Genomic DNA, 18,132 nt, shown 5'->3' on the forward strand with positions numbered 1-18,132 from the left:
TGTGAATTTCACATACATGTGTACCAAGACGAAAATACTCATCAGTACAAATTCAACGAACTTAATGTAAAGACGCCTGGCCCATAAACTGTTTGAGAGAAAAAAATAATCTTAAGCAATGCCAAAATCTAAATTTTGACATAATTAAGAACATCACAGTAAAAAAAAAAAAATGTTGAATATATGTGCTTACAAATGTTACTTTATCAAGTTACTATAACTTGAACTTCTTGTCAGATATCCGTATTCATTTAAGGAATGACTGTAATATTTTTTTCTGTCTATGAAGAAATAATATAACAAAGTGAAGCACACTGAAGAACGCGCGAGTGTATTATTTACAATGTAACAGTGTGCAACACATTGATTATGTTATTTCGAATAGACTGACAAAATAGCAGTAACCGAGAGTTATTCAATTTGAGCTACTATAAACACCTGCAATTAGGATTTAACATACCAGTGAGGAATTACCCATTAGTAGTAGTTTAGCTATACAACATTACAACATTTAGTGATTCTGAAGCAGTTCCGTATAACGTGTGTAAATTATAGAAGCATTGTCGAATGCTCTTGAATCAAATTGAAGTAAAATTGGTGTCAAAATGTTGGTGTAAGTCTAATATAACAGGCTCATACCAATCAATTAAACATCTGAATTACAGGCTCCTGCCTTGGTGACATGAACACTTGTGGAGAGGCTAAACATGTATGTGAGCTCTTGCGATCTTCTACATAGAACTTGTATTACTCCTTTTTATCTTCGAAATATCAGGGTGTAAATGTATTTAGCTTTTTATAAACTATATTGCACTATGACGTCATAAATGTGTTTATAAACACAGAAGCTTGCATCAAACTATGGGATCTTTTATGCCCAAATATATGGTATTGAGTGTTTTGAATGTTTAACAATTTCCTATAATTGCTTACATCCATTTCATTTAAACTTTGGCGGACAGTTGACTCGTTTGCATAATATCACATCTACTAAGTTGTATATGCTGTAAGTGTTTTTAATATTTACGTTTTTTTTTAATTATGTACATAAGTCAGTTCGTATTCTCGTTTTATTTATGTTTTAAATGTGTCGGTTCGGGGCCTTTTATATCTTACTACGCGGTAATGTTTTTATTCATTTATGAAGACGGAATGGCTTTTTTTCTAGATTGGCAATTGTAGGGGCAATATTCTAGAGGGATTTAAAATCTTGACATGGAAGGTTGTACTTATTTATTATCAGTAACAAAAAAATTATACACACAATGTAAAACGTTTGAAAACAAATTAATTAGTCTCATTCACTTTTAAAATCAAGTAATATTTGATGAAAACACTACAGTCTTTGTTATAACATTTTTGTGACGAGTTTCGTCTTCTTGTAAATCTGGTCTCCCATCTTGACCCACATCGGAAGTTTTAACATTAGACCTTCCCAGTCTTCCGGATTATCTTTACATGAAAACACATGCACCTGAAATATAAAAAAAAATATAAGGAAAAATTTAAACGTCTTGGACGGAGTTAAATATTGGGGTAAACTATACAAATAATACAATCGCTTACAATGATATGGCAGGTTGTACCTGTGGTTACAGTGTCGATCAACATGTCAATTGTAAAATACAAACTTATCAATAATTGAATATGAATAATTTTTCTTTTTAATTGAAAATGATATTTTATTGATAGTTTTGTCATTTGTTAGTGGATACATCAAATACCGGTTCCTCATCCCGGCCTCGTTAACCGTTAGTAGTATATAATAAATTTTGTTAGAACTTGTTAGTTTAGTTTATCTGTGATACATACATTTATAAATTATAATATATCCAACTAAATGTTAGTTAATTACACATATACATATACTACAATATAAACATACATAATTGCACATCATATACCTTTATAACTACGTAATTTTTGTTCCGTATTTGACCTTTACTTTTATATCCTTATAAGATAAAATCTACCTGACACATATTTGCTCCTTTAGAAAAATTTTACTCGGTAAACACTTTTCTCGGAAAGATTCGAGCCTCAAAAAACAAAAAAGAAGTAATACGATACTGAACACAACAAATACTCTAAGACTAGTACTTTAACCTCATGCAAATGTATGCTTTAATTTGCTGAAGGTGTTTTAGTAATTTAATTAAGGTTAAAACCCAGGTTGAGGTCTGTAAAAAGTAAAATCACAAAAATACAGAACTCAGAGAAATATCAAATCGGAAATTCCATAATCATGGGAAAAAACACATCAAGAACGAATGGACAATAATTGTCATATTCCTGACTTGGTTCAGGCTTTTTCAAATGTAGAAAATGGTGGATTAAACCTGGTGGTTTATAGCGCTAAGTGTAATCAAATTCCGTTATTTTTACAATGATAGAGTTGTGTGTACATACAGGACATGAACGTTAGGATTATGGTTTGATTCAGCATGCAAAGACGGCGTGCTGAGTCCACAAACGTAACGTCTCCAAATATCTAAAATCATTTACGACGTCGGTGAAACATCTCAGAAAACGTAAGCGTAACAAAAACACTGGACACGTAGTTTATCACATAATTTTAAAAATAAACGTTCAAAATGTATCATTTTTTCGAACAACAAAGTATAGCAAATGCACATTCTGGAAATCTAAAGAACTACATGCTAAGAGCAGTGTAAAGGAAATAATAAGCGACTATATCGTAGACCCTATTCAGAAAATAGCGTTAAAACGTTATTTCATTAAACTGTAACATAATAGCTGGACATTTAAAAAAATCCGGTGTTAAGCCTGGACTATCGAATCATTCATATTTTGCAGATTATTTTAAACCTCTTGTTATGCACATTTGGAATATCGAGTAATTTCGAAATAAGAAAATGGCAAGTACATATTTTTTTCACCGATTCTTCCCTATTCTGATATAAATCCTTCCAAATTACTACTTATTACACATAACGAACTACATTCCAAACGCATCCACAATGTCTGATTTTGTTTTTTTCAGGTGAAATTCGTATGACGTCATAGTCCGAATCCGAAAAAAAAGTTGTACGAAAATGCAGGAATATACGTCGAATTTGTACAAATTTCATGTCAAAAACTATATTTTATTCTCATTTAATGTTACAAGTTACACATGTTTTTTTCCGTTTCTTCCATGTTCGTTTCATTCTTTATAGATTTAATTTTGATAACCTTTTTTAATCATGTGGATTTCAATAGCGGGCTCTAATCAATTTCTCATAAAAAAAACTTCCTATATAAATTATAGGCTTAACACGGTTGCATAAAGCTACTTTTAAAAGCGCATTTTACAGGGGCCGTCAACTTTGTGCACGCCGTCATAGTTATATTTGAGTTTTTACCCCTTACTTAAGGTGGTACCCAACACTTTCACTAAAATTAATTTGGCTCGTTTAATTTTCAAAAAATGTTGTCAAAGTATTTACTTTGACCCTTTAACAAAACTATAAAAATTTCAAAAAAAATTGAACCAACGCTTTTGTCAAAAAAATACACTTATTATATAGCAGTTTGACAAACACCAATTTTTATCATTGAGAAGCTTTATATTCCTTTTACAACACAACGTCATTAAAACGTTTAGCTAACTTTATAGAGTTAGTTCCCTGTAGTGTTAGGTACCACCTTAACAAAAGGTTATAACAAATGCTATAGAACCAATATTTACAAACTGTGTTTAATTGGTATCAAACCAAAAGTTTAAAATTAGAACACTGGTACTTCAATTTATGTAAATTTGAAAGACAGACGAAATAATAGTCTAAAGCAATGAAATGTATTCAGCAGTGGAACTACTGAATCACAATCATATAAACCAATCTACACGACACTGGTTTCTTATCTACATGTAGTATTCGTTTTGGTACATTAAAGATTAAAGGTTTTGGAGAGGGAAATTATTAAAAAAAAAAACATACTTTTCTTTCACCAAGTACTTTGAAAATTTCAATTTCGAATTGTCCTTTACTGCGTTGTTCTAAGACTGAAGCTGCTTCGTCTCGCCAATATTCCAAAAATTGTTCTAAAGGTATACCTGTCAATCATACAAAAATAAATACGTAAAGTCTACAGGGACAATTTCACCATAAACAAAGTATTACATTGCAACTTGCCTTTTTAGTTCAGATTTATATTGCAAATATTCTTTCTTTTATAACTTATTTTTATTCTTCATGAATTAACAAGTACTAACATATATTTGTCTTGTGACACAATAAGCAAGTAAGTGAAATAAATAAGCATTATAGGCATTCTATGAAATAACACTTTGAAATCTATGGATTAAGTATAGTAATAACATTTTCATAAATAAAGTAACAGTAGTGCAAGGCATATATGAGAATACATATGGTATTGTATAACAGTATACAAATAATTGCAAATGCTCACATACATACATAATTAAATTTAATTAACGCAAATATTCTAATCTAACGTAATTTATATATTTATATAAGTACATAGCCACGAGGCTTAAACATGTAGTCTATGTTGCAATTGCCCTACCGTTGTCAAATTTGAAATACAATGTATTATACCAACTTGGATCGGTTAGGGCATTTTTTATCTTTTTGTTTGGGGACTGTTCTCCATGCAGTTATAACATCTTTACTGTCACAACCTTTGGAAATGAAGAGCTGTGCCAGTTCACATCACAAATAACTATTTTTATTTGGCATATTTTTTTAATCTTTGCGCAGTGTTTGGAATTTAAAAAAAAGTGTACCAGCGTCTGTGGTGTCCGCTTAAACTGTATAAACTTTCAAGATTTTGATAGCGTCTCAATTTGAATATATTGACATTATTCATTTCACATCGTGCTATTACCGAAGAAGGATATCTATTATCCGAAATATAATGATCTTTAATATTTGTTCATTTGATAGTTATTAAATGGCGATGTTGTACCCTTTTTGACTTGTTATATATTATATTTTGAAGTGTACAGAATCATATTACACGATCCATCGCCCTGTAAGATTAATCGTTGACTATTTATTCAGTCATTTTTGCACCAAAAACCTTAATCAATTTCTACAAACTTAAAATCATACAGTCTTGTATATGTTCCGGACCATATGAGTATTTGGACCATACGCGTATGGTCATGACCATATGGGTATATACTCATATGGTCGGGGTAATTAACACTCTGTTACAGTTTACTTTTAATACTTCTAAACTCTTCATATGGTATGACCGTTCATTCAAAAGACGCTATCATATAGGTAATTTTATCATTATATTATAATAAAAAGATAAGCTAAATAAAATTAAGAAGTTTCACATAGTTAATTTTACTTAATTGTCAAATTTAAAGTAACACATTTTATACCGATGGTCATTACCGATGGGTCATTACCGATTTGTTATTACAAGTAAATGGCAATATGTCCAAAAATTTCTTAATGAACTGTTATATAAGAAGTCACTGGAAAGTAGCATCATATTAGTTTATTTAAGTTGTGTTGTGAACATGGTGTATTGCCGTCATTTTACGATATTTGAGATCTAGAGCTTCTTAAAAACACCGTAGACATCAGAATTGCCAAAGACCTCGGTATCACTGTACGCAGCTGCAAAAAAACTTGTTTTCACTCGCAAACAACATGTGTAAATGAAAAAGATCGTGCACAAATTTCTTGCAAATGCAAAACAGCAATGATACCGTGTGGAAGTGAATGTCATCCAAGCCTACATGCACGAATGTAACTAGCGATGAAAACTAACTATGGCATCAATATTAAATTTTTACGCAGTTTTTTGTATTATAAAATTAAAAAATTGTCATGTTTTAAACCATCACTGTTTTTTTTAGATAAAGTTTTTGTATTGTTGAAACGTTTATAATGTAATTTAAAAAATATATATATACCTATATGGTCCAAATACTCATATGGTCCGGCCCGTTAATAACCAAACGAATTATTAAGGAAAAATAAAGGGGAAAGATATCAAAGTGACATTCAAACACAAAAGTTGAAAATAAATTGACAGCGTCATGGCAATATAGGTAAAAAGACCGTTGACAAACATCGTTACAGAAAGCATAAGAGAGGACAAAGGAATAATAGTTAATACAGAAACTCAAAGTCAACGGAAACTAAATTAACCTTAATAGCGAGTAAAACAGTTACTGAGGGCGTATACCATACGCTATATATACAGTGGAAATCACTTCTAAGCTCTAATTAGAACTGTCAGAATAATATGTCATAGAACAGTTCTTCCCTAGAACTGTTCTACTAGAACTATCAGAAAAAGTTCAAGGTAGAACTGGCCAAACCACTTCTACATCTTTTAGTTGTAGAAGTCTTAGAAGAACTGACTAAATCAGTTCTAACCGTAGAACTGTCAGCAGAACTGTCTAAAACTGTTCTAGCCGTAGAACTGACCAAACCTGTCAGGATTTTAAAACAGCTCTAAATGACATACACCCTTATATCTAACACGAATAGTTCTTTAAACTGTGCGATGGATAGAATTGACCAAATCAGTTCTAATCGTAGAACAGTTACTGTTCTAGTCGTAGAATTTATCTAGCTGTAGAACTATTCTAGTCGTAGACTTGACCAAAGATTAGGTAGAACTGTTCTGGGGTAGAACTGTCAAAATAAGTTATATATTTAAAACTGTCTAAATCAGTTCTAGGTAGGACAGTTCAGTTGTAGATTAGAACTGTCCTAGCTAGATCTGTCTAAATAATGCCAGGGTGACAGTTCTACAAACTGCTATAGAACAATTTTTTTAATATTTGATTAGAAGTTAGAAGCGATCTTCACTGTACGGTAATTTTAATTTACCATGATGTTCTAGTGTAACTTCAAACCAAGTGACATATTTTCCTGTCAATTTCCTTGGAGCTGGTCCTGTGAACTTTTCATCAACGCCTAAAAGCCTTGCCCATCTTTCATAACTGGTAAGAGGTGTGCATGTCACGGTAAAGGGACCAGAAACCATTAAGGTTGAAGTAACCGTATCCAAAACTGTGGCATCCTCTACTTCAAGAACTATAAAAAAGAGAATGTCTTTATATTTCCATGCTCATACGCGCACGCGTGCACACACACACACACACACACACTCACACATACACATACTATATAGCTATCACGTAATGAATTTGAAGGTTGAAAAACATTAAATAATAAGGAATACAAACATACAGTTGTATCTTAATTATTTTAACAAGTTTATAAGTGGTTACTATAATAAAGTGCAATAATGTATAGATGTACATGTATAACGCAGATGCCCTATTGTTGTGAAAGGAAGAGAAGCGACACATAAATAAGGTCTTCTCGTTTAAAAGTATAGATACTAGAAAAAAAATGTGAGCACTTAAACCGCTTCTAAAAAGATGTATTAGATTCTAATTATTACATACACGGCTGCAATCATGAAGTTTCGGGTTAAATTAAGCTTTAGCTTATTTTTCACTCAGACTGTATATTACGTTTTCACGGGGAATATGTGTCCAGTTATGTACATGTATGTTGCATGTTTTACGGGAATTTAATATGATTTGATAGCGACATTTCAAAACAGAATAGTATGACACAAAGAAAGGTAAAACTAAAAACTTACTCGCAACAATTTTGGCTTCCCCAATAACCTGAAAATATTTTATTTTTTATTTTCGTGTAATATTCAAGTTGTAAGTATGAGGATTTGGATTGGTTGTCCTTTATTTCTATATTCTTTCATTTTTGTGCCTTTTGTTTTATATTCTTTCTATTTTTTTACCATTCTTTTTATTTGTATATTGGAGCACCTGAGCACCTTAAAATTATTTACTCTTATTTTTTTTTGGTCCATTTAATTTGTATTTTCAACATTATTTAGGTGCAGAACAAAAATTAAATCTTTTCCTTTCAAATATTTAATAGAGGCCAAGAAAATTCTGACTAAAGTGCTCGACCCAATGTTTCACAGACCGATAGACGAACAGACGGACGGAAAAGAGATTTTACTCATATTTCCAGTTGTTGAGGCAGTACAAAATTAAATAAATATATTGTTAACTAAATGTTCACAATAAACACTACATAAAAACTGTGGAATAGCTTGAAAAGGGTGAACCATCCCATCTATCGTTTGTACAAAGTCAAGAAAATGGGAATTGTTATCTTATAGTTCGTTTCATTGTGTGTTGCATTGTCGTTTGCTTTTTGTTGCTCTTTATTGTTTCTTTGTCTCGGTTGTTTCGTCTTTTATTTGATGTGTTTACCTCAGTAATAGTTTGTTACCCGGGTTTGTTATTACTCAATCGATATATGACTTTCGAACAGCCGTATACTACTGGATTTTTTTATTTGTAGACATATGCTGTTTCATATTATCTTGTTTTCTATTTATTTATTATTATTCATCTTTTTTTTTTTTTGGGGGGGGGGGGGGGGGGGGTTGTTAGTAAGTTTGATTGTTTGTTATTGTTGTTATTGTTTTGGGGTTGTTTGTTGTTTTTTTTCGTTTTTTTTTTAGGGGGGGGGGGGGTAATTCTCGTTTGATTTTCGTTGTGTTGTCCCCGTATTATCTTGCAGTCTTTGGCCTATCTTGAATGTACCAACCGCTAGATGTCTTTAAGGTAAACTCAATCTGTGTCGTTGTTTTATTGGCGTTTATCAAGTCAAATAGTCAAATCAAATATTTTATTGTCGTATAAACTTCAGTTTGTGCACAACATATATATTTACACAATAAACAAACATATATACATACATATCAAACATACATAATTGCACCTGTCCTAAGTCAGGAATCTGATGTACAGTAGTTGTCGTTTGTTTATGTAATATATACGTGTTTCTCGTTTCTCGTTTTGTTTATATAGATTAGACCGTTGGATTTCCCGTTTGAATGGTTTTACACTAGTAATTTTGGGGCCCTTTATAGCTTGTTGTTCGGTGTGAGCCAAGGCTCCGTGTTGAAGGCCGTACTTTAACCTATAATGGTTTAGTTTTTAAATTGTTATTTGGATGGAGAGTTGTCTCATTGGCACTCACACCACATCTTCCTATATCTATATAATAAAAACAGCATCAAAATATTAAAAACAAGTTTATCAAGCACTATTGTTTTCTGCTATAAATAATGTATTGACTCTGTTCTTGGCTTCGTGGTTCTAAAATTAGAACAATACCTTTTTGGAAAAACACTGTCAAACAAACGTCTTATAATAAAAATTTCATAACAGTAGTATACTAACAGTGTTGCATCTCACCTTGAATTTAAATATTACGTATTTTTCGATTGTACGGCTAGCCAATGGTATGAGTGTTTCAGAGGTTGTTCCGGTTTTATTTTTTATTTCAATTGACATGAAAAACTGCATTAGTCGAGACATGACAACCTAGAAACAAAAAGCAGTCACAATTTTTATATCTACTGTTATTTTTTCTGTTATGAGAGTCATTTCATTAGACATTTAATGAATGGCTATTATTTATTTTGAATTTATTGAACCATAAAACTAATTTTTGACTCTTCACATTGAATAATCCGCGAAGCGGATTATGTAAAATGTGAAGAGTCAAAAATTAGTTTTATGGTTAAATAAATTATTGCCATTCATTATAAATAAATTTCTATCAAAAATAAGGCTCAAAGAACTTTTTATATTATTTATCTTGACAATAACAATGTACGCACATGCTGGCGTATGAATACACAACGTCAGAGTGGGCGTGTCGCCATTAAAATTGGCAACATTGAAAATAAAACTAATAATTTTAACCAATCAGAAGACAGTAAATACACAAAATTTATTTATTTATATATAAGACATGATATTTCACATATCAATTAAGCCCTCTAATTGGGTAAATGAGTACACCAATAACAAAATGAAGTATGAACATATTCACATTAGAACATTGTAAACAAATTATCAATATTAGGGAGCTACCATATAATTTTTAGGGGGGAGGGGGGTAGGATGAAAAATTTTGTCCTGCATTTTTTTTAGCTGTTATCTCTGTCCTGCCTTTTTCTTTTTCACTCTGTTCGGTCCTGCCTTTTTCTTTAACTCAAAACACCTGTCCTGCCTATTTTTTTTAAATTTCATCCTAAATTCACCCCCCCCCCCCCCCAATTAAAATCAAATGGTAGTTCCCTTAGTATAACTATATAATGAATTTTGATCTGTGACAGGAATACAAATTAAAGAAACGCGATTGAGCACATGAATCAAAAGGTTTTAATATTTTATAACATAAAAATAAAAATGTATTGATATAAATGGTAAATTATGTATATTTGACGTTGGTTGCCATTAGGATATGGGCCTCTGGCAGCCATGCTAAAATCGGTAACTACATGTTCATGTTATAATCATAGAATGAATGAAACCTCTAGGATGTAGATGATTTTGATTCATAGTGAATTTCATTTGGTAGTTAGGCCTCATTGTTTCTGATTTTTTTGTCACAGGCATGGATGGTGGATATTGTTACAAGGAAGATTATGTGTAACAATATGATGGCGAATGTAACCTCATCTTTGATGGAATGGGTCAATAAGTTTTTTTTTTTTCATTTTAAACATACTAGAACACACATGCGAAATCGCGGGCATTCAGAGCGAAGTTTAAAGTATGTAAAGTGTTATTGGAACAATTTTCAAGTTGTGAAATATTGAATGACTGGAGAATTCAGCAAAAGTATCATAAGTCATAGCTAAAGGTTATTGGGGACAGGAAAATGCTTTTTTTTTTATCCCTCCTCCTTTATTTCCAATATTCCCATTTTTTGGTTTTCTATCAATTTCAATATGAACATACATTTTGGGATGTTATGAACATTCCAGTAAGGAGTCTGTAATTCAGTGGTTGTTGTTTATGTGTTACATATTTGTTTTTCGTTCATTTTTTTGTACATAAATAAGGCCGCTAGTTTTCTGGTTTGAATTGTTTTACATTGTCATTACGGGGGCTTTTAAAGCTGAGTATGCGGTATGGGCTTTACTCGTTGTTGAAGGTCGTACGGTAACCTACAATTGTTAATATCTGTGTCATATTGGTCTGTTGTGGGGAGTTGTCTCAACAGGGCAATCATACCACATCTTCTTTTTTTATAATCAATGAATTTTGTAAAAGATTTATTGACTGAAGAATTTCAGAAAAGGTATTAAAAGTTCACATGAATATTTTAAGCGCTTATCTGTTTATTATGAACATTCATTACTATATAAATATAGTGTATTTACTTTCCATTCTAAGTTTTTCTTATCGATCCATAGTGATATCATTCATATAGTATACAGACCCTCTCTATTTAATAAACTCTGTGACTGCCGTGGATAGTAAACTTGAAAATGAAAGCGGATTATGTAAAATGTGAAGAGTCAAAAATTAGTTTTATGGTTCAATAAAATCAAAATAAATTATTGCCATTCATTATAAATAAATTTCTATCAAAAATAAGGCTAAAAGAACTTTTTATATTATTTATCTTGACAATAACAATGTACGCACATGCTGGCGTATGAATACACAACGTCAGAGTGGTCGTGTCGCCATTAAAATTGGCAACATTGAAAATAAAACTAATAATTTTAACCAATCAGAAGACAGTAAATACACAAAATTTATTTATTTATATATAAGACATGATATTTCACATATCAATTAAGCCCTCTAATTGGGTATGTGAGTACACCAATAACAAAATGAAGTATGAACATATTCACATTAGAACATTGTAAACAAATTATCAATATTAGGGAGCTACCATATAATTTTTAGGGGGGAGGGGGGTAGGATGAAAAATTTTGTCCTGCATTTTTTTTAGCTGTTATCTCTGTCCTGCCTTTTTATTTTTCACTCTGTTCGGTCCTGCCTTTTTCTTTAACTCAAAACACCTGTCCTGCCTATTTTTTTTAAATTTCATCCTAAATTCACCCCCCCCCCCCCCCCCCCCCAATTAAAATCAAATGGTAGTTAGTATAACTATATAATGAATTTTGATCTGTGACAGGAATACAAATTAAAGAAACGCGATTAAGCACATGAATCAAAAGGTTTTAATATTTTATAACATAAAAATAAAATGTATTGATATAAATGGTAAATTATGTATATTTGACGTTGGTTGCCATTAGGATATGGGCCTCTGGCAGCCATGCTAAAATCGGTAACTACATGTTCATGTTATAATCATAGAATGAATGAAACCTCTAGGATGTAGATGATTTTGATTCATAGTGAATTTCATTTGGTAGTTAGGCCTCATTGTTTCTGATTTTTTTGTCACAGGCATGGATGGTGGATATTGTTACAAGGAAGATTATGTGTAACAATATGATGGCGAATGTAACCTCATCTTTGATGGAATGGGTCAATAAGTTTTTTTTTTTCATTTTAAACATACTAGAACACACATGCGAAATCGCGGGCATTCAGAGCGAAGTTTAAAGTATGTAAAGTGTTATTGGAACAATTTTCAAGTTGTGAAATATTGAATGACTGGAGAATTCAGCAAAAGTATCATAAGTCATAGCTAAAGGTTATTGGGGACAGGAAAATGCTTTTTTTTTTATCCCTCCTCCTTTATTTCCAATATTCCCATTTTTTGGTTTTCTATCAATTTCAATATGAACATACATTTTGGGATGTTATGAACATTCCAGTAAGGAGTCTGTAATTCAGTGGTTGTTGTTTATGTGTTACATATTTGTTTTTCGTTCATTTTTTTGTACATAAATAAGGCCGCTAGTTTTCTGGTTTGAATTGTTTTACATTGTCATTACGGGGGCTTTTAAAGCTGAGTATGCGGTATGGGCTTTACTCGTTGTTGAAGGTCGTACGGTAACCTACAATTGTTAATATCTGTGTCATATTGGTCTGTTGTGGGGAGTTGTCTCAACAGGGCAATCATACCACATCTTCTTTTTTTATAATCAATGAATTTTGTAAAAGATTTATTGACTGAAGAATTTCAGAAAAGGTATTAAAAGTTCACATGAATATTTTAAGCGCTTATCTGTTTATTATGAACATTCATTACTATATAAATATAGTGTATTTACTTTCCATTCTAAGTTTTTCTTATCGATCCATAGTGATATCATTCATATAGTATACAGACCCTCTCTATTTAATAAACTCTGTGACTGCCGTGGATAGTAAACTTGAAAATGAAAGCAGATATAATTCTGAAAATACACTTTATTCTTTGTCAGGGACGTACATAGAATCTTTGTTCTTTGTATAGTATGTTCAAAGTATACAGAAAAACGCAAACCGGAAGTCTAATCCGACTTAAAATTTCGTCCAATGACGGGACAATATCCGGATGCCTTTTTTCTCGTTTTTCTCCAAAAATAACTCAATCTGAATAATCATATGAATGGATGACAAATGGCACTATGCACTGTACCTATAGGACACAGAGGCGTGCTGATCAATTAATTGTGGAAAGAAGAGAAGCGACACCCAAATGAGGTCTTCTCGTTTAATAGTATAGATTTTCGTTTAATAGTATAGATATAGGATGAGCGGATCATATAAACCGGAGGGAAAATATGATACAAGCCCAAACGATAAAATATAAACAAGTCTAAATTGAAAACTACGTTCAAACCTATGATTGCGTTGGATAAAAACCGCAATTTTTATACGTGTGCATGTAAAACAAATTTCGTTATGTAGAGTAGAAGGGTCTAAATACTGCACAAACAACATTTTCCAAAACACCAAAAAAGTGAAAAAGTATATTGAAACAAAACGTATTTGACTAACAACTGTATATATATATAATATTATATACATTGTACGCACTGTGATTGAATTAAATTATATTATATAATACGCACTGTGATTGAATTAAATTTCACTGCTGAAATTGACAAACCAAAGCAAGGTCAGCGTTTTCCCTGTGTTAGGTAACGTGTGCAAGGAGTACATAGTCTCATATACATTATATGATATGTTATCAAAAATCATCAAAATGATAGGCCATGGTTATCGATAAATTAAAGATATTTTGTGTTTGCACAGGCAGGTTTTTTTACCAACATCTTTCAGTTGAAAACAGAAAGATTAACATACTACTATAATTTATTTTCACTTTTCCTTACTTTTTTATCTGAAGGAAAATATTTGAAAAATAACGCTTTGATCTCAAAGAGTTACCAGTTTAAACTTATTTAAGATTGAATAGACAAATGGTGTATTTTTCAATCATTTACATTGTTAGTGTCACACTCTAATTCGACTTTGTTGAGAAAAAAAATTAAAGGTTGGGCGTAATTAAAAAAAAAGGTTGAACAAGTTATTTAAGAAGAAAACACTCAATCATAAACAACAATAGTCTTGGCCTAATACAGTTTTGTTTACGTGTAACTTGAAAAGATGGCTAACTTTAGAGACAAAGTTGTCCTAGTAACAGGTAGGGATATATTATGTTCTGCTATACGTTTTACTCATATTGTAACCCCGGGATTGAGACACTCGTCTGCTATAGTTTCTGTATAACCCGTGAAATATATAAATTTGTTGTATAAATCATAATGCATATCTGTGTGCATTTTTTACATTTTAATATATATAGACTACTTACTGACTGATCGAGAGACGTCCTTGACGATAATGATAACCATGTTATAAAAATTCAAGGACACATGAAGTCAAAATCGCGCGGGAAATTTAATTTTAGTTTAGTAAAAAATGTTCTCATATAAACAAGAACACTGTAAACTCAATTGTTTTTCATTTTTTTAAGCCTTTTATTTATCAACCTGAAATAGTGTGATGCCTAATCCCTATATATAATTACAAGCTAATTTAACAGGAGTAACACTACCGTTGTTACTAGCAGAACCGGAAATATTGACATATTCTGACAACCTAAAATAACCTTCTGATTGTGCGGTTCGCGTTGCTAAAAAAAGCAGCAACCATTAGATTTTTTTTTGGGGGGGGGGGGGGGGGGGGGGGGGTGCTATGGATTTTTTTTCTGGACAATCTATTTTTTAGGCGACAAGTCGAAAACAATATTTTTTTCTTTCAATTTTAGCATTACATATAGTGGTAGCTGAGGGTGAAACAAACAACAATCTTTTTTTCTCAGTGTCAAAAACAAATTATTTTTTTCTCCAAAAACTGGAACAAACTTTTTTTCTCCAAAAAAAATCCATAGCCCCCCCCCCCCCCTCCCCCCCCCCCCCCACCCTTCCCCCGAAAATCCAATGGTTGCTGGCCAATTATTTTGTGTGCATATTTTTTTTCTAATATGTACCTTGTCTGTCTATCTTCGTTTAAACTGTCATTTTTTTGTAGAACCCCCCCCCCCTTTTATTTACATAAAAATATTCCGCGTCAATTTTGGACAAAATTTATGATTGGTTTTTTTTTAAACAAAAATGTTCTTCTGAAATTATTGTTGTTTTATAACATGATTAACTCATTGTCGATTCCTAGCTATAGGGAAAGAGGGATCGGGGTCGGAACCTCCTTTATTCGATATTTTTTTATTTTTATTTTGTGAACATGTCATGGTGTTCCCGTATTAGGAACACTCATTTATTCAAACGCTAAGATTATTTTTATTGATATTTCAGGAGCAAGTTCTGGTATAGGAGAAGCCACCGCTATCAAGTTAGCAGAACATGGTGCCACCTTATTTTTAGTAGCTCTTGAAGAGGACAAATTGCAAAGTGTACAACAAAAATGCATTGAAAAGGGTTTAGTGAAAGAAAAAGTAAGCTTTGTAAAAATGTATATGGCGATTAATTTAGTTATAATTTTGTCGCTAATATATCAAGATCATTATTTTGTGATCACATGTATGCATTTCTGTCCCAAGTCAGGAGCCTGTTGTCTTTGTTCATGTTGTAAGTCCTGCATTGTTTGAGTTTTTTTAGCTTTAGAGTTTAGTATGCCGTCTATTTCCACTGAACTAGTACACATTTTTTGTTTAGAGGACTGGTTTCTTCTCTTTGGTCAAGTTGTTATCTCTTTGACACACGACACATTTCCATTCTTAATTTCTTCAATCTGATTTTCTAGTGTTTGATAAAATATTAATATCGATATTCCTGGATTAAACGTTGAATGGATTATCGTTTCACGTCCAGTGACGCATATCACATGCATATTAGGACCAGAAGATGTCAATGAGATACGATCAGAAACCTTGCTTTGATCTTTTTTAACCGACATAACAGTTTGCAAGGTAATAATGCTCGAGAATACATATATTAACATACCTGGACATGATTGAAGCTTTCAAACTAGTTTAACTCCGCCTAATTCTATATATCTGTCTGTCCCAAGTCAAGAGTTTTAAATTCAGTGCTTTTCGTTTGTTGCTGTATAACATGTGTGTTTTTCGTTCCTTATTTTGTACATACTAAATAAAACCGCTAATTCTCTCGATTGAGATGTATTACATTTGTCATTTCGGTGCCTTTAATAGCTGATTAACCTATATGGGTTTTACTTATTAATGAAGGCCGTTTGGTATTATATCTGTTCCTAGAGTCTTTTTGTTTTCGGGATGTATATGTACATGTACAAGTACCCGGCCACGTCCACTTGTATTTTTGTCCATCTGATGAGTTAATCCTTTCTCAACTGATTTGTATAGTTCGTTCTAATGTTGTACTGTTATAACGTGGCACTGTCCCAGGTTAGGGGAGGGTTGAAATCCCACTAACATGTTTAACCCCGTCACATTATGTATGTATGTGCCTGTCCCAAGTCAGGAGCCTGTAATCCAGTGGTTGTCGTTTGTTTATGTGTTACATATTTGTTTTATGTTCATTTATTTTTACATGCATAAGGCTGTTATTTTTCTTGTTTGAATTGTGCTACGTTGTAATTTCTGGGCCTTATATAGCTGACTATGCTTTATGTGCTTTGCTCATTGTTAAAGGCCGTACGGTGACCTATAATTGTTAATGTCTGTGTCATTTTGGTCTCTTGTGAACGGTTGTCTCATAGTCAATCATACCACATTTTAATTTTTAATATTTGCAGTACGCTTTAATGATATTATGCGTTTTCTTTTAATTTGATAACGCTTGAATCGATAACAAAATATTTTGCACTTCGGGCCAGTACGCTTCCACGTTTTATTCGAATATAATTATGTCGGTTGACATATATACTTGTATCTTAAATTTTGACACATTCCCATTTCCATTCTTAATTTTATGTATATCATACCACATCGGCATATTATCAAAACACCTGACATGAGCTCTGGATAGGCTTTATATCCCGTTAGCATTTTTCATTTGGTCCTGTCATTCGGTCCAGTCATTAGTGTAACCCAATTGTCACATGCAAACCAGTTTAAGAACGCAGCTTTCATTGGTTAAAACAATAAGACAAACGAATGTTTATTAACGCGTATATAATGATTTCATACGCGTATATTAACACAAATAACGCGTATATTAACGCGTATATTTATGCAAATAACGCGTATATTAACGCGTATATGATAAATAAATTGGAATAAAGTATAAACGTGTTTATTTTAACAATATACGCGTTGAAAACCACAATATACGCGTATATATACGCGTTGAAAATTATATACGCGTATATAATCGCGCAAATGACATGAACGGCCACTCATAGATAACATACGCGGTGTCGGATTACACACGCGCGTATGCAATGGACGTTTTGAGAATTGGAGATCGTTACTTATATTTAAAGATGTCATAGAGAAAACCAGATAGAATGTGATTGCTTTAAACAGATGTATATAGGATTGATTCAAGAATAATAGCGTGTAGACTGTTAACTGTTAGGAATTAGCCTGAAATCGAAGTGAAATTGATGATTTACCCCCATTTACCTTATGGAGGCAAAACGCATTCGGAAAAAAATACTATATCAAGCTTGCTTGAATGAAAAATACTATATCAAGCTTGCATGGATGCATTATTTTAAGTTCTACCACAACGGAGATATATGAACATACTGGTATGCCTTGACTGAATAAGACAACAGGGTTGGGGTACCCCCCCCCCCTTTTTTTTCTGTTGTATGTAATACACATTTTTTTCTAAAACAATCTTATCGAATACAAAATCCTACTTTTGGGGACAGGTTACACGTGCCTGCCCTTTTCTTTTATTTCCTATGAATTAAAA

At 32.2% G+C, this 18,132-nt stretch overlaps 2 protein-coding genes across 2 annotated transcripts in view; one reads left to right on the top strand and one right to left on the bottom strand.

The window, feature by feature from the left end:
- Positions 1–1,216: 1,216 nt before the first annotated feature.
- LOC134690975 (uncharacterized) lies at positions 1,217–14,632 on the bottom strand. The gene is made up of 6 exons (XM_063551162.1): positions 14,583–14,632; positions 9,248–9,376; positions 7,612–7,639; positions 6,828–7,034; positions 3,942–4,057; positions 1,217–1,474 (listed from the first exon to the last, which is right to left on the bottom strand). Exons 2-6 carry the CDS (start codon positions 9,368–9,370, stop codon positions 1,349–1,351), a joined length of 600 nt encoding a protein of 199 aa, XP_063407232.1. The 5' UTR covers positions 9,371–9,376; positions 14,583–14,632; the 3' UTR covers positions 1,217–1,348.
- The window catches only part of LOC134690974 (3-oxoacyl-[acyl-carrier-protein] reductase FabG-like), a 29,952-nt gene continuing 26,144 nt past the window's right edge, over positions 14,325–18,132 (top strand). Inside the window, exons 1-2 of the mRNA XM_063551161.1 lie at positions 14,325–14,411; positions 15,583–15,722. Coding sequence (XP_063407231.1) covers positions 14,375–14,411; positions 15,583–15,722 — 177 coding nt within the window. The 5' untranslated portion in view covers positions 14,325–14,374. The remainder of the gene's footprint in view (positions 14,412–15,582; positions 15,723–18,132) is intronic.

This window comes from Mytilus trossulus, chromosome 11 (genome assembly GCF_036588685.1).
Source record: "Mytilus trossulus isolate FHL-02 chromosome 11, PNRI_Mtr1.1.1.hap1, whole genome shotgun sequence".
In the NCBI taxonomy this organism is placed as follows: domain Eukaryota; kingdom Metazoa; phylum Mollusca; class Bivalvia; order Mytilida; family Mytilidae; genus Mytilus; species Mytilus trossulus.

Excerpts from the sequence above, each read along its gene's own strand:
- LOC134690975 (XM_063551162.1), bottom strand. The coding sequence starts at position 9,370 with ATGTCTCGACTAATGCAGTTTTTCATGTCAATTGAAATAAAAAATAAA. Across the intron at positions 7,640-9,247 it reads ACGTAATATTTAAATTCAAG|GTTATTGGGGAAGCCAAAAT; the intron begins GTGAGATGCAAC and ends AAATATTTTCAG. Across the intron at positions 1,475-3,941 it reads AAGTACTTGGTGAAAGAAAA|GTGCATGTGTTTTCATGTAA; the intron begins GTATGTTTTTTT and ends TTTATATTTCAG.